Source organism: Tachysurus fulvidraco, chromosome 14 (genome assembly GCF_022655615.1).
Source record: "Tachysurus fulvidraco isolate hzauxx_2018 chromosome 14, HZAU_PFXX_2.0, whole genome shotgun sequence".
Classification (NCBI taxonomy): Eukaryota; Metazoa; Chordata; class Actinopteri; order Siluriformes; family Bagridae; genus Tachysurus; species Tachysurus fulvidraco.
In genome coordinates this window covers 16352829-16375669 of record NC_062531.1, presented here as the reverse complement: position 1 = coordinate 16375669, position 22841 = coordinate 16352829, and the positions used below count along the sequence as shown (strand labels likewise).

At 38.7% G+C, this 22841-nt stretch overlaps 1 protein-coding gene across 1 annotated transcript in view; it reads left to right on the top strand.

Moving 5' to 3' along the window:
• Nucleotides 1–22841, top strand: part of snrnp200 (small nuclear ribonucleoprotein 200 (U5)) — a 62225-nt gene that overhangs the window by 21789 nt on the left and 17595 nt on the right. Inside the window, exons 14-34 of the mRNA XM_027171029.2 lie at nucleotides 747–917; nucleotides 1009–1202; nucleotides 2265–2388; nucleotides 2831–2980; nucleotides 3084–3194; nucleotides 3428–3559; nucleotides 5913–6101; nucleotides 6575–6772; nucleotides 8725–8877; nucleotides 9189–9269; nucleotides 9353–9436; nucleotides 9552–9658; nucleotides 9801–9919; nucleotides 10003–10157; nucleotides 10690–10879; nucleotides 10952–11125; nucleotides 15444–15604; nucleotides 16727–16954; nucleotides 17125–17316; nucleotides 17439–17617; nucleotides 17739–17890. Of these exons, the coding sequence (XP_027026830.1) occupies nucleotides 747–917; nucleotides 1009–1202; nucleotides 2265–2388; nucleotides 2831–2980; nucleotides 3084–3194; nucleotides 3428–3559; nucleotides 5913–6101; nucleotides 6575–6772; nucleotides 8725–8877; nucleotides 9189–9269; nucleotides 9353–9436; nucleotides 9552–9658; nucleotides 9801–9919; nucleotides 10003–10157; nucleotides 10690–10879; nucleotides 10952–11125; nucleotides 15444–15604; nucleotides 16727–16954; nucleotides 17125–17316; nucleotides 17439–17617; nucleotides 17739–17890 (3244 nt within the window). The remainder of the gene's footprint in view (nucleotides 1–746; nucleotides 918–1008; nucleotides 1203–2264; nucleotides 2389–2830; nucleotides 2981–3083; nucleotides 3195–3427; nucleotides 3560–5912; nucleotides 6102–6574; nucleotides 6773–8724; nucleotides 8878–9188; nucleotides 9270–9352; nucleotides 9437–9551; nucleotides 9659–9800; nucleotides 9920–10002; nucleotides 10158–10689; nucleotides 10880–10951; nucleotides 11126–15443; nucleotides 15605–16726; nucleotides 16955–17124; nucleotides 17317–17438; nucleotides 17618–17738; nucleotides 17891–22841) is intronic.

The following is a 22841-nucleotide window of genomic DNA, read 5'->3' as shown; positions in this document are numbered from 1 at the left end:
AGCAGGAGGTGCTCTAATTTGTCTTCTGAGGGTGGCCGAGCATTATGTATATATTTGTAGTAATATTTCTAATGCCATTTTTATTGTATTGTATATTTTCTGCTATTTATGTTGGTAATGATTTCTCATTGGGATTCTCTCTCTCTTTTTTTTTTTTTTTGTTGTAGTTCTTGTATCACTGTACATAGTGACTGCTACCTTTTTTCTCTGCTACCTTCTCAGCAATTTTTGTCTGCACCACAATTCTTCTGGTGCAAATTTCTTCTTCCATCAAGTTTGTCCTGTCGTCAATAAATTCTCATATTTTATGACACAATCTATTTATGGCTTTGATTTGACAAACCTATAAAATCTTGTTGCTAGAAATGCGACAACCATATGCAACTTGAAAGTTCTACCGAAGTCGGGATGCAAGTTGATCAATTTGGGAACCAAAAAAAAAAACCCCACTCAAAATGACCACGTCATATGGCTTGTTGCCATTGAGGCGATGATTAGCTACACCTGATTAAGTTTGCTAGTGATTTTTAGGAAGGGATTAACTTGATTTTTTTTCCTTAACTTTTGCTGTTGTATCATTCACTTGGTGTTATTTTGATAATTTAGTAAATACAGCTGAATAAAACTGAAATATAGCTGAAAAAAGTTCTCTTATTTCAGCTTGCAAAGCATCAAAATGTTATTTGGAATAGTGTGATTCTTTTCTATACCCACTGTAACACTGTTCATCATTGTTTTTGCCATAGCGTTTGGCTAGTTATGGTATAACAGTGTCTGAGCTGACTGGAGATCACCAGCTTTGTAAGGAGGAGATCAATGCTTCCCAGATCATTGTGTGCACACCTGAGAAGTGGGATATTATCACCCGGAAGGGAGGGGAGCGCACATACACCCAGCTAGTGCGCCTCATCATCATCGTAAGTAGCTCGTTAAATTTCGGCATGAATAATGAAGGCACACTGGCAGGGATTTTTTCCACTTTAATTTTTGTGGTGTTTTTTTTATTAGGATGAGATACACTTACTTCACGATGATCGTGGACCAGTTCTGGAGTCTCTGATTGCTCGGACTATCCGAAATGTAGAACTGACTCAGGAAGATGTGCGCCTCATTGGTCTCAGTGCCACACTGCCAAATTATGAGGATGTGGCTACATGCCTTCGTGTAGACCCTGCTAAGGGTCTTTTCTACTTTGATAACAGGTGCGGGTATAGTGAAAATAAATAGCTTTGATTTGTATTCACCCAGCTTGAACATTCATACATTTTTGTAATGTTACAATTTTTTTTTTTTATTCAATGATTTTCTGATGTGGAAATGCAAAATATTTAACTGTAACAAGTTAAAAAGAAAAGCAAAGATGTAATTTGATATCCATCCCAAACGTAAAGTTTTTTATTTGATGGCAGGTCAGCCAAGAAAAATGAGTACTGTGTAGGGTTGCAAAGCGGTGGAAAATTTCCAGAAACTTTCAGGAACTTCATCTGGGAAATTAAAATGGGAATTTATAGGATTTAATTAGAAATTTATGTAAATTTATATAAACTTTATCATATAAAAACATAGAAATGATATGTGTTATGTTCATGGAGGAATGCACAGTGGATTAGGGGGTATGGCCTCCATAGATTTGCAGTAGGCAAAGTGCTGTGTGCATGAGATTGATGAATGTGTAGGGTAGAAATTCAATTGAAATTGCAGTTGATCTGGTTTTAACTACATTCAAGTTTCCTGATATAGGCTAACCTGCAAATTTGTAAATTCCCAGTTAATCAACCTAATTCCCATATTTTCCTGTTAATTGCCATGGAAATTTTTCAGCTGTGAAAATTCCAGGGATTTTGCAATCCTAGTGCTGTTGGGGAAAAACTCAATGACCATACCAAGAGAGTTCATAGGTCAGATTAAAGCCATCATGATTGTGTTTGAAGAAGAATTGGTGCACATATATCAATCATATCAAAAGAGATTCGCCACAAAGCCCTGGAACCAATATTAAAGAACGGAGGTGCTCATGATCCAAAACAACAACTTCACGAAGCAAGAAGTTGAAACAAAACACAAAGTTTCTATGTTTCAGGGATCAGGTTTGATGAACACCAGATTAAAATCATTCACAGCGTAGTTCTATCTGATAGACTTGGAAGAGATTCCCTTCTCGCTCTCTAAGCTTGAAGCATTTTTTTTTAAATGTTTTACATTTTTATTCTTTTGACTAATTTAAATAAAGCCTAACATTTTTTGCCTTCTCCACATTTCTGCAGTTTTCGACCTGTGCCACTAGAACAGACATATGTAGGAATCACAGAGAAGAAGGCAATCAAGCGCTTTCAGATCATGAATGAGATTGTCTATGAGAAGATAATGGAACATGCTGGAAAGAATCAGGTAACGCTAAATCTGCATTATACAGGCCTCATTTAGACACAAAGTTTAACGGTTAATTGCATTTCATTTGTAAGCAAATTTAATAATTGATTTTTTCCCAAATATGTACATGTAAAAAATTTTTTCCTTCTTCTTTCTCAATACCCCATTAATATTTTGTGCTGTTGGTATTTGCACAAGGTGCAAATACCAAATGGTATTGTGCTGTTGGTATTTGCACAAGGTTTTACACCTAGTTAGCTTTGCTACCACACTAAAGATATAGTTAAACTGGATAATCTTGGAAAGACCAGTTTAGCTTGATTCTGTGGTCTGCCCTTATTATTTCTATTACTACTATTTTAAGCAATTGAAAGAGTCCTTGGCTAGAAAAAGTCTGAGACCTTACTTCAGATCAGTTTCATGTTAGGACTGCTAACCTGGAAAATCTTTTCCAACTCAGGTCTTGGTATTTGTCCATTCACGGAAGGAGACGGGGAAGACTGCACGAGCAATCAGGGACATGTGTCTGGAGAAAGACACATTAGGACTTTTCCTTCGAGAAGGTTCTGCCTCAACAGAGGTCCTAAGAACTGAGGCAGAACAATGCAAGGTCAGCCTTTTCTCTTGCTGTGTACTTAAAGTTTAAACTTTTTAACACAAGTTATTAATTAAAAAAATCAATTATGTACCTTTTGATTTGATTAATAATGTAGAATCTGGAGCTAAAGGATCTGTTGCCATATGGATTTGCCATCCATCATGCTGGCATGACTAGAGTGGACAGAACATTGGTTGAGGATCTTTTTGCTGATAGACATATACAGGTAAGTTTCCAGGTCCAGATAAATTCATTCTGACTGCAGGTTTGAAATTAATCATTTGTACATGTACGAAACTGGGATTACTTTAATTCTTTCAGTTCTGTATACTGTATGTGATCTCCTAGAAAGTTATAAGATGCATGTAGGGAACATTTATGGTCAACATAGAGGCTACCTGCCATTGTAGATAATGACCTTGGAATGCTACTTTTTGCAACTATACTATTTTGTTTCAGGTACTGGTGTCAACTGCTACACTGGCCTGGGGCGTTAACTTGCCAGCACACACTGTCATCATCAAAGGCACACAGGTGTATAGCCCAGAGAAAGGCAGGTGGACAGAGCTAGGAGCGCTAGACATTTTGCAGGTAAGTCATTCAATAGATCAATGGACTGACTGTACTCTTTTCCTGTGACGCATCGCTATCTTCACCTAACAACAAATGTGGTACTAGAGTTGGATAAAAATCATTGGTTGTCTTGATTAAATTTAAAACAGACTGTTGTAAATTGTCAAAGAAAATCACAATCAGGTTTGTGTCTGTTTGTTTCATTAACTATGCATGTGCAAGGTGTTTTTTTGTATATGTGTATGCTGAATGATGCGATGTATACTGATAATATAGTGAATTCTTTACCTAAATAGCTGGAATTATTGACTCCACATTGGTAGCAGAGAATGGCTGAGGGTTACGAAATTAGGAAAAATTAGATTTTTTTTTTTTTGGAGACGTATTATCTAACTGGACAAAAAAAAACAAACAAATGTTTACCATGTCTCTAATGGGTAGAGCAAGGGGCTGTGCTTTTGAAATTTCTGCTGAGGATTTTAATGCTGACACTGGTATGCAAACACTTTTAGTGAAATTGTGTTTTTAAAGGAAGAAAAGACTCAACAACACAGTTTGCACAAACAAATAGGCCACCACAGAGTGAGTTACTTTAAATAGAAGTGCAAGACCTTTTAGACTTGATGATGGCAAAGTTGTTCATTCCATACGGAAAAGTTACTATTCTGTATGGTAGGACATACGAGATGCAAAATATAGACAGACGTTGTCCCTGCAGATATTCCAATGCTCTTAAAAAAGACTTTGTTGAGAAATAAAAAACAAGGGAAGTTCTGGACAATTGTGCATGAAAGCAACAATATTCAAACAACCTGTTAAACTTTAACACCTTCAGGACATTGCTGTGTGAATTTGGGAGATGACAATCATGTGGATGAAAAGAAGTGACTCAAGAAGCAAGCAAGACTCAAAAAATGAAATTTTTGTTGTGACCAAGACCTTGATAACAAGAAAAGGAGACCGTCTTATTGAAACTACAGACAATTTGGACAGAACAGATAGACTAATGAAATTACTAGCTAGCTCGAGTAATCCAAATGATAAAAGCACCACAATTCTTAAGAACATTGTTTAAAAACTGTAATGTGTAGCAGATACAGCAAACCAAAACATATGCCTGTAGTGGGTTTACCTATGGCATCAGCCTATAATGAGTCTGTAGCTGTGCCCTTGCATGAGCTTGAGCCATGAATATGGTATTTGCATGCCATTGAGCATTTCACACGGTTCAGTACAGAAGCATGGTTACCACAAAGAACCCAAGAGAAATAGTGAAGCACTTTATTTGCCAAGATAGCATGGTTGCATTTGTCAAGCCTGTTGGAACCTGTGTCCATTAGTCCAGACTGAGAAGGGTGGATGACCCACAAATAAGACTGGAGGAGATTGAACATTAAGAGGTTCCCCATTTGCTGGTGTCATTTCCTCATTGTCAACATCACAGATCTACTGCTGGCGTTACTTTGGCGTTTTGATCTGTTCCCTGTCAATGTGAAACTTCTACCTACCTCAGTGAGTAAATGAGAAAATCTTGTCACAAACCTGATCATCCAAGGACAGTGAAGGACTGAGACTGAAAACAGGCCAAATAAATACACCGATAGTCGAAGATATTTAAATACACAGATGTGGCATATCGATCTTCTGCTTCTAGCACAAAGCATGCTACTGTTCAGACTCTGCATTGGAGAAAAACATAAGAAAACTGAAATCAAGTGAAGTCATTCTTTTGTTTCAGTACCTGGGTAAAAACAGTTCTCTTAAATTAGCAGTGTACAGGGATATCTCAGTGGGAAATCTCCCGGATGGTATCACACAAGGTGGACATTTGATTATGCTCATGGGAGATAATGGAACATTTTCTCCCATATCTTGGCAATGAAAACGGATTAGGAGAGTTGTACGGATTACCTTATGTAGGAAAGACTTCGGCAGTTGCGGATGGAATTGAATGTGTTTTTCCTGGCTACACATTACTCTGAGTTTGCCTCTGGTGACTGCTCATGCACAAATTTACCCATTATGTGTATGTAACAATCATTCCCTTCTCGATGCTCACAAATCTACAAAATCTGTCACAAAAAAGAGACTCAGCACAGGCGTTTCTCAGAGACTGAATGAATTTGACTAGACAAGCAAACTATTGACATTCAAACTATGACTATAAAGTTAATCCTGTTATTACAATAGCAAATGCATATGTTCTAAATCTCAACAATATTTTCCTCAAAGAAAAAAGGGTAGATGTTTCCTTAACTATGCATGTACAGGGCATTTTTTTTTAAATTGTGTGTGCTTGGTTTTGTTTGTTTGTCTTTGTTGTTTTGTATTCCCCCTTTACTCTCTTCTCTTAAATTTCTCTGTGCCTCAGATGCTGGGGCGTGCAGGACGCCCACAGTATGACTCTAAAGGAGAGGGCATTTTGATCACATCCCATGGAGAACTGCAGTATTATCTGTCTCTGCTTAACCAGCAGTTGCCTATAGAGAGTCAGATGTTAGGCAAACTCCCAGACATGCTCAATGCTGAGATTGTGCTGGGCAATGTCCAGAATGCTAAGGTAAGGCTTCTATATGCACCCAAAATAGTTGTTCATGACAGTTTTAACATTGTAAAAAACATAATCGTTTATATTGAAAATTTTGTTTTATATAATGTTTGTAGAATCTTTTATGTAACAGTCACAGTGATGTGCAAAGTTTTCCTGACATTAGAAAGTATTTAGGACCGAGGAGTTTAAACTTTCTTGGTAAAATGCCCAGCTGCACTTATTGTTTCTAACTTCAAGAGAAATAGTGAGGCTTGTTTATTATTGCTGTAATGTAAGTGATGGCAGAAATGAACTTGATAAGGACATTCTATTGCATTAAATGTTTTACTAGTAAAACTAGTGATGAATACAAAATTGCTTTGTTAAGCACAGTAACACAATACAAACCATGGTGCAGTGTGAAAATGTTCTAATTTCCATAGTATAATTATTATTTTTTTTTAGTAGAGCACCCTCTTTCAGTCTTATTCTTATTATCTCAGGATGCTGTGAACTGGATGGGTTATACTTATTTGTATGTGCGGATGCTGCGTAACCCAACACTCTATGGGGTTTCCCATGATGAACGCAACACCGATCCCCTGCTGGAGTTGCGTAGAATGGATCTTGTGCACACTGCTGCCACTGTACTAGAGAAGAGCAACCTGACTAAATACGATAAGAGGACTGGTAGCTTCCAGGTGAATAATGGACTAGTTATTGCTAAATAATTTTTTCATGATGCATATAAACACCAATCTTTAACACTAAATAAGACATGAATGTATCCATTTTTTACTAGAGCAGCTTTAAATGCTGGGAAAGAAAAGATGAAGAAAATTGCTAAACTAAATTTAAAATTTATCATTTTGAGTCATTTTTGTTTTCAGTGATGGCCAAACCACTGAGGTAATATAGAATACCAAGATTTATTTATTAAAGAACAATACATTTAACATTTAATGTAATTAAGCAGTCAAAAACTTCTCTGGCAAACTTTTATTGCAGAGGGTTTTGCAGATTGCCTCAAATGTTCCAAGTGCTGTTTTTGTTATAAATTTCATTCGAAAAAAAAAAGGATCTGGTTCGTGATTAAGTGTATATAGCTGTTATAATGTAAGTGATACAAGAATTACCCTCTGTCAGAACTAGGGATGCACTGAAATGAAAATTCTTGGCCGAAACCGTAAAAGAGGAAAGCAAGGCCGAAAACCGAAACACCGAAAGAAATTATGCCTATTATTATTACCATTGAATTTATGGCTATGATTGTGTACTAATCTTACTAAAATCAAGGCATTTCAATTGCATAAATTAATATTAAAGTTTCAAAGAATAAATCAATTACAAATTATGAAAATATTTATTTATAGCACATTGCAACAATGCACAGGATAAAATAAATTAAAATTCAAACTTAAATGTTTAACTTAAATGCATTTGTGTACATTAAATAATAATGTACAGGCCCTCTGGGTTGTAGGTTGTAAAATTAAATATGTTCTTTCATAAAAACAAAAGTGCATTCAGAACAAGTGCAACTGCTCAAAGACACAACAATATTTTCACTGTAAGCCTACAACATAATAGTGTATTAAAACAAAGACTGCCATAGCCCATATGTTAACTGTAGAACTTTAACAACAACAAATGCACCAAGAATTGCAGATGTGCAAAGTGGATAATAAATATTTAAACACTAGACAAGCCCATTCTACTTCTTGAGGTAAAGTGGCAGGTTTTTCTTGATGAAGAGTAGCTTCTCTGCTTTATCACAGTGAAGTCTGTTCCTCTTCTCATCGAGAACATGAGCTGCTGCACGCCAGACGCGGTCTGGATAACTTCTCGTGCGCGCTGCTTTATTTCTGCATCCAGGTAATGATCTTTATAACGTGGATCAAGTACAGTCACGATGAAGTGCAGAGGATCCGAATAGATCTAAGTGAAACGTGTGCTGACATACTCTAAGAGTGTACTTTTCATTGTTTACACTCCGTGATCCGTCTCAACCTCTTTTAAGTGCTGCGATTAAAGGAATAACGTCAGCCACAGACGGAGTGCGCGTGCTCGGAGGGGTTTTGCTTTTCTGTGCCGCGTTCCTCTCATATTCAGCATAGCGATCGGGATGTTTAGATTTTAGGTGATAAATTAAACCCAACGTGGAGAAAGTCTTTGCAGATGCAAAAAAATATTTGTTTGCGTCATCACAACAAACTGTTTCAGCCGTGTTGTTTCAGTGATCAAAGTCTTTCGGCCGAAAACTGAAAATGCACTTTTGGGTCATTTTCGGGCAGAACATTTTCGGTGGCCGAATATTCGGTGCATCCCTAGTCAGAACCTTTCTTTTTAACAGAATGCTTGAAGATTTTCCATTCATTTTAACATCTCTTAACATTAAATATCACTATATATAAAACATGTTTGTAATACATGAAATAAATGTAATGTCATTCTGATTTATTAGACTGAGCAGTATAAAAATGTATTCAGATCCTTGCTGCTACAGCAACATAATCAACATCTTCTGTTTTAAGTATCCAATGCTATTGAATGTCCTTTTTTTGTATAGACAAAAGTAAATATACCCACATAGGGTTTACTAATAAACAGGCTGTGATAGAAAATTTGTTACCTAATCCAACCATTTTCTTAGATGACGGACCTGGGCCGCATTGCCAGTCACTTTTACATCACACATGATTCCGTAATGACCTATAATCAGCTGCTTAAACCTACGCTCAGTGAAATTGAGCTCTTCAGGGTGTTCTCCCTCTCCTCTGAATTCAGGAACATCACTGTGAGAGAGGTAATTTCATCATTCGACTTCTCCCAGCTAAACTTTTTTTTTTTTTTTTAATTTATTTACTAATTTTGTTTTAAAATCTCTAGCATTTTTTTCCTCTAAAATGTTGTAGCATTTTTTTTGACAACTCACTTTGCCAACAACTGAATTGTGAGCATAAAAGCTCTTGATAGAAATTCATTTATAGATAAGTACATGTGCTCAATGTCTGTCTGATACTGTTGTTGATTCATTTTATTCAGCTTATTATGATTGTGCTAATTTAATTGATAGATTCTATTTAGCAAGCAACATGTTTGGTTTTTGACTGACAGGAGGAGAAGCTTGAGCTACAGAAACTTCTGGAAAGGGTGCCAATTCCAGTTAAGGAGAGTATTGAGGAGCCTAGTGCTAAGGTGGGTTGGTGTATAGGGCTGTGTGAAAAGCGGTTTCAAATCCATTTATGTCTGTGCTCAAGATGTATAATGTGTTTTGTTAGATAAATGTGCTGCTTCAGGCCTACATCTCCCAACTTAAGCTGGAAGGCTTTGCTCTAATGGCCGACATGGTCTATGTCACCCAGGCAAGTTTTAAAAGTTTTTTTTATTTTTACTTAACAAACTGCCAAACATTATTTTAATGTGCTGGCAGCACAGGACAGCACTGAAATCCCTATCTTTTGCTCTCTTTATGTCCAGAGTGCAGGTCGGCTTATGAGGGCTATCTTTGAGATTGTTTTGAGCCGAGGTTGGGCACAACTCACTGACAAGACCATGAACCTTTGCAAGATGATTGACAAAAGGATGTAAGTCATTAGGAATTACTACTGCTGGGTTTGTTTTTTTTTTTTGTTTTTTTTCATATACTTTGCAGGTTAGATTGATTTAATGTAATTTGAGGCAAGAAATAATGTACGAAATAATGTAATCTGCTTGTCTCTGACTCAGGTGGCAGTCTATGTCTCCTCTGCGACAGTTCCGCAAACTTCCTGAAGAAGTTATCAAGAAAATTGAGAAAAAAAGCTTTCCATTTGAACGACTGTATGACCTCAACCACAATGAAATTGGTTAGTGCTACATACATAATCTACTTTTGTGCAGATAAAGAACATTTGTGTGCATGCATTTTGAAATGTGTTTTCCCTCAAAGGCGAATTGATTCGTATGCCCAAGATTGGGAAAACCATACATAAGTATGTGCATCAGTTCCCAAAACTGGACTTGGCAGTGCATCTTCAGCCTATCACTCGGTCCACACTTAAAGTGGAGCTCACAATCACACCAGACTTCCAATGGGATGAAAAGGTCAGTTGTTCAGCATGAGTTTAATTCTCTCCCTAGTGAATATCAACATCCCCTAGCTTGATTTTGACACTAAATGCTAGTCTGAGATTTGATCTTTATCAATACAACACAAATATAAAATTTAAGTTTAAAGTTAACCCTCTGGGTGTAAGTTTCCACACAATACGATACTGTTCATAAGATGACTATTTGATGTATTGAATTCAATCCCCAGTCTCCAGTTCACATTTGCCCAACATTATTCAGATTCTCTGAATACTCTGATCTACAGATGTCTTCCTGGTGGCATGCACAGTGCTCAAAATTTTACTTCCAATATTCTGTTTACTGCTAACCAATTTAAAAGCACTTGTCATTTTATTACCACTCCTTGTTTAGATGACCACAGTTATACATAGCATATAGTTGACACATAACTGGTGACCTAGTGATCAGTTTGTTTGCATTAGAATCAGGTCATTGCCTCTTAATTGAATACATTGGTCTTAAATATTATTGTTGCACCCCTATTTGATATCTTATACTTCCTCAGATACATGGATCATCAGAGGCATTTTGGATCTTGGTGGAAGATGTTGACAGTGAAGTGATCCTACACCATGAATATTTCCTGCTCAAGTCGAAGTATGCTCAGGATGAGCACCTGGTCACCTTTTTTGTTCCTGTGTTTGAGCCACTGCCTCCACAGTACTTCATCAGAGTTGCCTCAGACCGTTGGCTTTGTAAGTTAAAGTCTTTAATTGTGAATAAGTGAATTTGAAAACATGCTAACAAGTTACACATTTTCTTTCTAGCATGCGAAACCCAGCTACCAGTGTCATTTCGCCACCTGATCTTGCCAGAGAAGTATCCACCTCCAACAGAGCTGCTTGACCTACAACCTCTTCCTGTATCTGCCCTCAGAAATGCTGCATTTGAATGCCTTTACCAAAACATGTTTCCTTTCTTCAATCCTATTCAGACCCAAGGTAACATACATTTTACATATACATTGTGTAGAAGCTCCTAGTGGCAAAAATGTGTGATTATAGGTAAAATGATTATAAGAAGCTTCTATCTTTCTTACTGTCAATCACATCAGAATTATTGAAAGTACAAATAGCTGAAGGATGAAATGTAAAGTAAAATTGTCCACATTTGCCCAACATTATTCAGATTCTTGGGTTGAGCTACGGGTAGTTTACAAGGTGGTATGCAATTACAAGGAAAGTGACAAACTTTACACTCACAGTTGCTCCTTGTGGCATGCACAGTGCTCAAATTTTTACTTCCAATATTCTGTAAACACAATGTCTGGAATGTTTGTGTAAAACAAGATCCAGCGTGTTTTCCCTTCTCGTTGCAAAGTCCACATACTGACAGAATTCAGGGAGAACTGATTTGAGATTTGCGTTATTGAATAAACACCAATTTTATATTTGCCAAAAAAAAAAAGTATAGAAAAAGCAACCAAATATTTACAAGTAATCTAAACATTACGACTGAATGATAATGTTCACAATGCAATGAGCTTCTGACTTCTATGGTTTGTGGAATTTTGTGTAATCTCCTATGAATGTATTATTTGAATTGAACATATTACACATCCTTTTCAAATACAGATAAAGTAGTGTTTGCTACAGAATAGTTATGCATCAGGAACCTGCAGGACAAGACAAAAAAACAAGCCACACAAGGTAAAGTTTTTTACTTTGATATGGTGTGGCTTGTGGGTAATTTCCGGTCTGAGAAATAGCACAAAATACATTAATCTAGGAATCCTGCTCAAAAAACTTATGCTGGACAAAACATTAATTTACTGAGCTTCAAATCAAAACCCCTTTTTCTCTCATATTTGAGTACAAAAAGAAGAAATCATGTTCGCCACTTTTGGTGTCAATTGCATGAATGTCCTAGGAGGAGTTTTAAAATTTCACCACATGCAACTGTTGTGACTGACACTTCCTGGCGCCTGTTGGTGGCTCTATGTCCGAGATTCACAATAGGCACATTGATGCGATCGGAATCCTTGGCCGAACATACACACCGCTTGCCATCCCAATAAGACATTTTTTGCTTTAGATATTACACTTCCTGTTTCTCTGAATTCACCATAAATTAGTCAATCGCCATGGCAGCACCATTCAAGATATAAAAAATCCCTTCGAAATTTAGCAAGTGCAATGACTCTGCATCATGTTCACCACGTTTGATGTCAATCGCATGAATTCCCTAGGAGGAATATTTAAAAGTTCAACGCATGCAATTATAAAGCAATCCAAAATGGCCGACTTCCTGTTTAGAGCACGAAAGTTGTTTGGGTCGATGAGATCTACATGCGTACCAACTCTCGTACATGTGTGTACAAAATTGCCAGATCTGTGCACAAATGTTTTTTTGCATTACAGGGGGCGCTACAGAGCCCCCCGCCACACCCGTATTCCAGCCTTTGCCCGAGCCTAGCGTCATACGACTCTGATATGTGCCAAATTTCAAGAGTTTTCGAGCATGTTAAGGGACCCCAATTGGTCAATGTGTGCAAAAAAAAATAAAGCAGCGAGCTGCAAGCAGCGATGGCGGGCCCTCGCACGTTTTTTATCACTATACGGTGCCTCCCAGAAAACAATGCATGGTGGGCAAGTGCATGAAGTGGGTAAATATCAGTGGACTATTTTATGTTGTTACTGACCCATTTGGGGACTGTAGGTAAATGAAACCCCATATTTTAGACAAACGGGGGCACTAGTGAGCTACTTGAGACACACCTTTGTCTAACCTTTTTGTCCACACTTAACAGCCGACAAATGTGATGTGTCAAATTTCAAGTTATTCTAAGCATGCCAAAAGCCTTAAATATGCCTGAAATAAAAGTAAACTTTGACACGATGCCATGGCAACGGTGTTTGAGAGATCAAAAATCCGTTTGCAATTTCGCATTGGATTCAATCGCATGAATCCTCTAGGAGGAGTATTTAAAAGTTCATTGCATGCAACTGAAAAAATCCACCTTTGTGACTGACACTTCCTTGGGCCTGTTGGGGGCGTTATACCCGGGACTCACAATAAGCACATTGATGCGATCGGAATCCTTGGCCGAAGATACACACCGAGTTTCATCCCAATAAGACATTCTTTGCTTTAGATATTAGACATTTCCTGTTTCTCTGAATTCGCCGTAACTTAGTCGCCTCGCCATGGCAGCACCTTTCGAAATATATCAAAAATCCCTTCGGAATTTAGCAAGTGCAAAGTATCGGCATCATGTTCACCATGTTTGATGTCAATCGCATGAATTCCCTAGGAGGACCATTTAAAAGTTCCCCGCATGCAATTATAAAATAATCCAAAATGGCCGACTTCCTCTTGGGCGGAGCTTATAGTTTAGAGCGTGAAAGTTGTTCGGGTCGATGAGATCTATATGCGTACCGACTCTCGTACATGTGCGTGCATAATTGCCCGATCTGTGCATAAAGTTTGTTTTTGCATTACAGGGGGCGCTACAGAGCTCTCCTGCCATGGCAGTATTCCAGCCTTTGCCTGAGCCTAGCGTCGCATGACTCTGACGTGTGTGCCAAATTTCAAGAGTTTTCGAGCATGTTAAGGGAATTGGCCAATGTTTGCAAAAAAATAATAATAATAATAAACCCGAGCAAAAACAATAGGGCTTCACATCAGTCGGTGCTCGGGCCCTAAATAATAAACCCGCGCAAAAACAATAGGGCTTTGCACCATTCAGTTTTGAGAATCATACTAATATTATAGTAAAATTAAGTGTCATGAAACACTTGTTCATTGCATCGAAATCTTTCCAGAATTTTCCGTGGACCACCTGGTTCAGGTAAAGTTCTGTAAATTGCTATTTGTAATAGACTATAGGTAAAATGTCTTATTTTCTAGAAGACATGAGTATAGGACCAGGTTATAGGTGTAAATTTAATATTAAACTATAATTGTTTTTATGGAATTGTTAACCACATTTAATGTGCTAGGCAGCAGTTAAACAGTCATTTCTAAAAGTTGTGTGTTGAAAGAAGGAAAAATGGGTAAGCATAATGATCTGAGTGACTACAACAAAGTACAACTTGTGGTCCACGATCAACTTTTAATACCAACACGTGTACATCTGCTCATTTTTCATTACCCAGAGTGGTGTGAAAAACATCGTAGGTACAGAGAGTCGTAAGACAAACACCCTTCTGACGGGAGTGTGAAGTCTTTTCTGAGTGACAGTCAGAAAGGATTTAAATAAACACACTATAGCTGTGGTGAGCAGAAAAACATCTTGGAATGAATGAGACAAAATCTTGACATGTATGAGCTTCAAAAGCAGAAGACCACATCAGGTTCCCTTAATGAGCAAGATGATAGGAACAAGATGCTATCATAGACACCAAAATCTCACCAAATTTCTACCAGCAGTTTGGAGAGTTTAAGTTTGAAGATTTAACTAGAAAAAACGTCAACGGTTGAGAGAGCCATGCCCTTGATAATTTCCGGTTCTTGTTCTTGGCTAAGAAGATAAGAACACAGTGTGGTCTTGTTATTGTAGCCCATCCACCACGTTTTGTCCATGTGTAAGAATAACAGCAACAATCCTGTAGGTGCAAAACCTTGTAAATTAGAAAGTTCAAAGAAAGAATATAGTAACTCAATGTTTTTAAGCACCATTCTATGTAAACCTTAGTAATTCACAGATAAACATGGAGAAATACTCAAACTAGTCTGCCTGGCACTACAAATACCATGGTTCACATTTCAGTCCTTTGCTGTTTTGAACAATACTTTACATTATTTCAGGGACCTGCTGCTATGAGTGTTCATTCTAGTATTACTGCACGCAGTATTGTTGAACATGGGGTATATACACTGGTCGGCGCTGTTTGTTTATTGTCTTTTGTGTATTGTTATTGTCTTGTAATTTTTTGTCTGCACTGTCTTGTTTGTCTTGTCCTGCACTGTTTGTATCAGGTTGCCCAGTTGCACTTTATGTGGCTAAGACTTACCAAGACCCTTAGCTCTGTCTTGCTTTTATGTAGCACCATGGTCCTGGAGAAATGTCGACTCATTTCACTGTGTACTGCAACAGCTATATATGGTTGAAATGACAATAAAAGCTACTTGTTAAAGTAGATTGCTATTAAGATCACATCCAAACCTGATGTTTGATGTGCAGATTAACCGAAGATCTTGACCTCTATCTGAATGATTAAATGATTGTAAAATTGCATTTATGTTCTGGTGTGTAAGTGTTGCTGTTAAAGTGGGTGGTAATTGTACATGTGGACCTGTTTTGTTTCCCCTATTCAGTGTTTAATGCTGTATACAACAGTGATGATAATGTGTTTGTTGGCGCCCCCACTGGGAGTGGGAAGACCATCTGTGCAGAGTTTGCCATTCTCAGGATGCTGCTGCACAGCTCAGAAGGCCGTTGCGTCTACATCACACCAATGGATTCTCTGGCTGAACAAGTATGCAAATTTTAATACAAGCTTTTTCTTGGTTCTAAGTGTTCATACAGTTCATACAATCTAGGTGGGATGTGTTAGAGCTTGCAGATGAGGTGCGTTTCCTGTGGGATGTGTTAGCCTAGTGGTTAAGGTGTTGGACTACTGATTGAAAGGTTGTGAGTTCGAATACCAGGTCCACCAAGCTGCCACGGCTGGGCCCCACAGCAAGGCCCTTAAACTCAATTGCCCACTTGCATAAAATGGTCAAACTGGTTAAGGTTGTCTGCTAAATGTGATAAAATGTAATATAAATGTCTGCTCTAAGCATTAATGGTCAAACACCCTTTTGTCCATCTTAGCAATGGCATACAGCTTTCAAATTAAATTACATGCGTTATAGAATCACTGTCCTTAGTGTTCCTACAACTACCAATGTTTGCAATTTTCATAACTAATCTCAGAAATATTTGGTCCATTTGAAGGTTCTATTTAACTGAAATTTAACTCATTTAATGTCTTATTGCTGGTTCCAGATTTTATGTTTGTGGCCTCGCTTAGTTTTACTGTTGAAAAATCGCTGTCTTGTTTTTTTTTGTTTATTGGATACGAGTGTACTCTGTATTTGTGAAGCTTTTACACAAAAATGTGCAATGGTTGGCAGTTCTGGTATTATAATCTGTAATACACATTGCTGATATCATGCCAATACGATAAGCTAGGGCAGCAACATCTCAACAGTTGTGGTGTTGTTTTTTAAATTGAATGCTCTTGCTTTTTTAGCCTTGATGGCTTTGTCCTTTAAGATCAAATGTTTTAATTTGAAAGTTCTAAAACCTGCACTGTATATGTGTATAATCAACATTTTGCTCTTATGATTGTGTTTCCCATACAGATGGAAAGAGCTTTTTAAATATATTTGCATGAAAGTGCGATTTATATGCCATATTATAGAAGTCCTTCGTGTCTCAAAGTCCATTCTTTCTTTTTTTTCTTTCTTTTTTTTCTTGAAAATTTTATGAATTGTGAAATAAAGATTTTAAATGTGCCGCGCTACTTTGAGTTCACTCCAGAAGCAATTCAATTTTAACCATGTGTAGCTGATGCAGTAGAATGAAAGTATACTGTTTTACTTCTGGTGTGTAGGTGTTTGTGGATTGGCACCAGAAGTTTCAAGTTCTTCTGAATAAAAAGGTAGTAATACTCACTGGAGAGACCAGCACTGACCTCAAGCTACTGGGGAAAGGTGACATTATCATCAGCACCCCAGATAAGTGGGATATTTTGTCCCGCCGATGGAAACAGAGGAAGAATGTCCAGAATGTCAGTCTTTTTCTTGTGGATGAGATTCATCTTATTGGAGGAGAGAACGGGGTAAGGCTTATATTAACAAGCCTGTTTTTCGTAGGTGTAATGTTTCTGCATTAGTCCTGCTACTTAATATACATGATGTCTTAAAATGACACGTTTATGAATATCTAGGCAATCTATTTTAGTATGAAACATGCATTGTATTTTGTTTTTTTTTTCTCTTGTGGTTTTAGCCTGTACTAGAAGTTATCTGCTCCAGGATGAGGTACATCTCTTCTCAGATTGAGCGTCCCATTCGCATTGTGGCACTAAGCTCATCTCTGTCCAATGCAAAAGATGTGGCACACTGGTTGGGTTGTAGCACCACAGCAACCTTCAACTTCCACCCAAATGTCAGGCCTGTGCCACTGGAGCTTCACATTCAGGTAAAGGCCTAAAGGTCAAACCCAGTTTTGATTTGGTCTATTTACCTGTTGAGGGGACAAATGGAAAAGGTGGATAAGATTATGAAATGACTAAACTTTTCTTGGCACTTCACCACCAACAGGGTTTCAACGTCAGTCACACACAAACCCGGCTACTGTCTATGGCTAAACCTGTATACTACACCATCATGAAGCATTCTCCATCTAAACCATCTTTAGTGTTTGTTCCTTCTCGGAGACAGACTCGCCTTACTGCCATTGACATATTAACTTTCTGTGCTGCTGATGTGGTTCCACAAAGGTGCAGTAGCTTTCACTTTGATGAATTGTTTGATGTCAGGCTTTTTTTTTATTTTTATTTTTATGAAAGACCTGGAACATCTCCATTCCTTAGCTCTGCTTAATTTTTACTTTCTCTGTAGGTTCCTACACTGCTCTGAGAAGGAATTGGTGCCATTCCTGGAGAAACTGTCTGATACTGCATTGAAAGAAACCATCTCTAATGGTGTGGGTTATCTTCACGAAGGACTCTCAATGACTGAACGCAGGATAGTCGAACAGCTCTTTAACTCTGGTATGTAAAAACGTGAACAATTCAGAATCCACATTTCAAGAGCAACAACAAAGTAGTTAATGACCATGAAACAAAAGCAATATCTTATTTTGATAAACAAATGACTAAAAAAAGTAATGTTCTATTACTGACCTATTTTATCAAAAAACCAATGGCCTGTTTATACTTGGTGAATGATTGTGTGTGCAGAATAAGTGGCACTGAGTGGCACTGTTAACTTTTTGTCTGAGGGTTTAGAAGTTCTATTCACTAGATAAGGAGAAAAATCTATGTCCATGTTGAACTTCTCAGCATGTTTGAGTCAAATTATTTATGATACTACATTAGAAAGTATATTCTGAACAAAAAGGTCCAGAAGACTGGCATCCATCTGCCATGAAAATATTCTCCACACCATTACAACAACTCAAGATCAGATAAGGCAGTGTTGTATTTTAGAATTGTACAGAGTGGTTATCTGAGTTACTTCATCAAGATTCTGAGTTAAACTCTGGAGATCATTAGTGCCAGTTAGGCTGGTTTGAGAATTTATCTAAATGTTAAGATCCTGGGATTACAACATTCGTGACTATGTCAAAATCAGAGGTCGCATTTTTTTTTCCCTGTGCTGAATGTTGATGTGAATGTTACCTAAAGCTGCTGGCCCAAATCTGTATGATTTTATGCATTGTACTGCTTTCACAAGATTGGCTGATAATTGTACGAATCACTGGAAAGGATCAGTGTATAATTTTAATTGTAGGTTTATTTTAGCGGTGAGACAGAGTAACAACACAAACATTATAACACAATAACAAAAGTTATTGATTTGCCTTTTAATTCATGAATTAAGTATTTTACCCCTTTGTAAAACATGACGTAGTACTTGAAGGCAAAACCCTTGTTCGCATTCACAGAGGACAAAAATTCCTTGTAGATTGCCACCAGGTTTGCACACATCACAGGAGAGATGTCACAGACTCCTGTCATGAAAGTTTTGAGGCTGACTTTAGCTGCTCGAACCTTCAGCTCCTTCCAGAGATTTTTCTATGGGATTAATGTCTGGAGACTGGCTGGGCCACTCCAGGACCTTAATGTGCTCCTTCTTGTGCCACTCCTTTGTTCATGATGGAATACTTACCCATGACCCATTTTTAATGCCCTGGCAGAGGGAAGGAGGTTCGCACCCAAGGTTTGATGGTTCATGGCCCCATCCATCGTCCCTTTATGCTTTAGGGGTGTTTTTCTGCTAAGGGGACAGGGCCACTTCGCCGCATCAGTGTTTCCACCTCCATGTTTGATGGCGGGGATGATGTTCTTGGGGTTATAGGCAGCATTCCTCTTCCTCCACAAGGCAAGTTGCCTTGTGGTCAGATGAGATCAAAAATCTAGCTCTTTGGTACACTTTTCACACAGTTCTCTTCTGAATCATTCTGATGTTAAGTGGCAACCATTTAAAATACTCTATGAATGACCGTTGAATTATAAAAACAAATGAAACCCACATGGTTGGAGAGAACCTAGCTCAGGGCATATGTGGTAGCTTAGTGCTTAAGGTGTTGGACTATTGATTGGAAGGATGATGCTTCAATTCCCAGGTCAACCAATCTGCCAATGGGCCCAAGCAATGCCATTACTCCTTAATTTCTCAGTTGTATAGAATCAGTCAGATTTATTGGCCAAATGTGTTGACAGACTTTGGTTCTGTCAGGAATTTGGTTCCAGCAGTTTGTGACTCTCAAAAGTACAGACATAAATAACACAATACTATACAAACTATACAAGAAAACAATGCAGACGATGGCATACAATATAGACAGAATGAGTGTAAAATATTAATAAAATATTTAAAATACGAATATAGACTATGAACGTTCAGTTATGTACATAAAGTGTGGGTGTGCAAATGACAATATTGTGCAATATTATGCTTTTGTACAATATATAGCAGCAGTAGTGTGTAATATACAGGTGATGTGATGACTGACAGTCCTGATAATGCAGTACTTGCATGATAAGAAGCAGTAAATATAATTATGTTGAGTTGTTGATCAGGGTGATTGCCTGGGGAATGGAACTGTTCCTGTGTCTGGCAGTTTTCATAAGCAGAGTTTTGTAGCGCCTGCCAGAAGGGAGGAGCTGAAAGTGGTTGTGTCCAGGGTGCAAGGGGTCAGTGGTTATTTTTCCTGCCCGGGTTTCTGGTTCTTGTGTCGTACAAGTCCTAGAGAGTGGGCAGGGGGGCGTCCAATTATTTTTTCTACTGTTTTTACTGTGCGTTGCAGTCTGTTTCTGTCCTGTTTAGTTGCTGCACCAAACCAGATGGTGATGGATGTGCACAGGACCAATTCAATGACTGCAGTGTAGAACAGCATCAACAGCTCCTGTGGCAGACAATACTTCCTTAATTGGCGTAGAAAGTACATCCTCTGCTGGGCCTTTTTGATGATGGTATTTATGTTGCACTCCCATTTCAGGTCTTGGGAAATGGTAGTGCCCAGAAACTTGAAGGACTCCACAGATGACACAGGGCTGTTGGATATTGTGAGGGGGAGTAGTGTTGAGGGGTCTTTCCTAAAGTCCACTATCATCTCCACAGTTTTGAGTGTGTTTAGCTCCAGACTGTTCTGAATGCACCATAGAACCAGCCACTTCACCTCCTGCCGGTATGCAGACTCTTTGCCATCTTGGATGAGACCGATGAGCGTAGTATCATCTGCAAATTTCAGGAGTTTAACAGTTTGGTCACTTGAAGTGCAGTCATTAGTGTATAGGGAGAATAACAGTGGGGAGTGGACACATCCCACACCCGGAGCAGTGGGCAGCCATTTATGCTGCGGCCCCCGGGGAGCAGTTGGTGGGTTCGGTGCCTTGCTCAAGGGCACCTCAGTTGTGGCCGGCCCGAGACTCGAACCCACAACCTTAGGATTACGATTCAGACTCTCTAACCATTAGGCCACGACTTGCCCCAGGTGGGCCAATACCAGCTGTTCGAAGGTCTTCATGACCACAGATGTCAGAGCAACAGGCCTGTAGTCATTCAGTCCAGTGATGGAGGGTTTCTTGGGGCCTGGGATGATTGCAGACAGTTTAAAGCAGGAGGTAACTTCACACAGCTCCAGAGATCTGTTGAAGATATAGGTGAAGATAGGAGCCAAATGATTAGCACATGCTTTGAAACAGGAGGGGGAGACCCGTCTGGGCTGGGGGCTTACCTTGTCTTCTGTCTCTGAAAGAGTCGATTCACATCCTCTTCACAAATAGTGAGTGCAACTTGATTGCTGGGAGTTGTTATTATTGGGCTTCCCAGAGGTGTGATGTCGGTCAGTGTGCTGGGTTGGATGGGAGGTGTGAAGATGTTCTCAAACCTGCAGTAGAAGGTGTTGATGTCGTCAGCCAGGCCTTTGTTTGCTTCAGTGGGAGATTGGGGGTGATTCTTGTAGTTTGATGTCTTGCAGGCCTTTCCACACTGACGCAGGGTTGTTATCTGCTTTTCAGAGTAGCTTCTTTTGGCTATTCTGATCTCCTTTGTCAGTAGGTTCCTGGTCTTCCTATACAGAGTTTTGTTCTCTCCTCTGTAGGCATCTTCCTTGGCTTGTCGAAGTTTCTTCAGTTTGACTGTGAACCATGGCTTGTTATTACTGTACTTGCAGAAGGTTTTGGTTGGCACACATGTCTTTACAAAAACTGATGTACGATGTCAGACAGTTCATCCAGGCTGTCAGTTCCAGCCTCAAAGATACTCCAATCAGTGCAGTCAAAACAGTCTTGTAGTTCCTGCTTTGCCTCACTGGTCCATCTCTTCACTGTTTTTACTACAGGCTTAGTAGGTTTTAGTTTCTGACTGTAGGTTGGAATAAGATGAACCGAGCAACGATCGGAGTTCCCCAAGGCTGCCCTGGGTACAGAGCAATATGCATCCTTTAGAATTGTGTAGCAATGATCCAGTGTATTTTTCTCCCTTGTGGGACAATTTATATGCTGTCTGTATTTGGGAAGTTTGAGTATTAGTTTTGCCCTGTTAAAGTCTCCAAGAATAATAAAAAGAGAATCCGGATTATTTTGCTTCGAGCCAGATATTTAGTTTGCCAGGTTTTGCAGTGCATCACTCACGTTGGCCTGCGGTGGGATGTAAACTCAAGTCAGAATGAATGAGGAGAATTCCTGCAGTGAATAAAACAATTTACATTTAATGAACATTGATTCCAGGTTTGGGCTGCAGTATTTATTCAGCACTGTGACATCTGTACACCAATCATTAATGTACAAACAGATTTCGTTGCCTTTCACTTTACTCAATAGCTCCGTTACGCGATCCGCATAGTGTAAGTGGAAGCCCAAGAGAAGTAAACCACTGTCCGGGATTGTGTGACTGAGCCAAGTTCCAGTAAAACAGAGAGCAGCGGAGCGTGAGTCTGAGTGTGATAAGTTTCCAGCGTACCCTCTTGGATAGAGTTTGTTTTAATGTTTTTGAAAACCTTTTTCCCCTCTACCAGCAATGTCAGCATTGTGACTGGTTTAGGCCAAATTCTCCATATCATATATTCTGCATACTGCCCAGCTTGGCTCACAAGATTGTCTTTTCCTCTCGAGAAGAATTAAAATTTTGTCTTTGAGGACTGTATGTAGTCAGTCACACCATCCGCATGAGCAAGTGACAGCTCTGAAAAAACAAGATGATTTTATTGGCAACCCAGCATGTACATAGATGGCTTCATTTTCTGTCACAGAATAATCAGTTGCACCATCAATCATAATTGATATCAGGGTTTCCCGCAGAAAATTTGTTCGTTAAGGCGGTAGGGATGGGCGGGGCCCAGTGGGGCGGCGCTTCTTTGTAAGATAGACCACAGACTCTGTACTACATTTAACAATTACTAAAAAAAAAAAAAGTGAAGGTGAACTCGAACAACAAAATCACCAGCTAATTTATTTTAACCCTCTGGGGTCTGACCATTTTGGGACACTGGCAGAG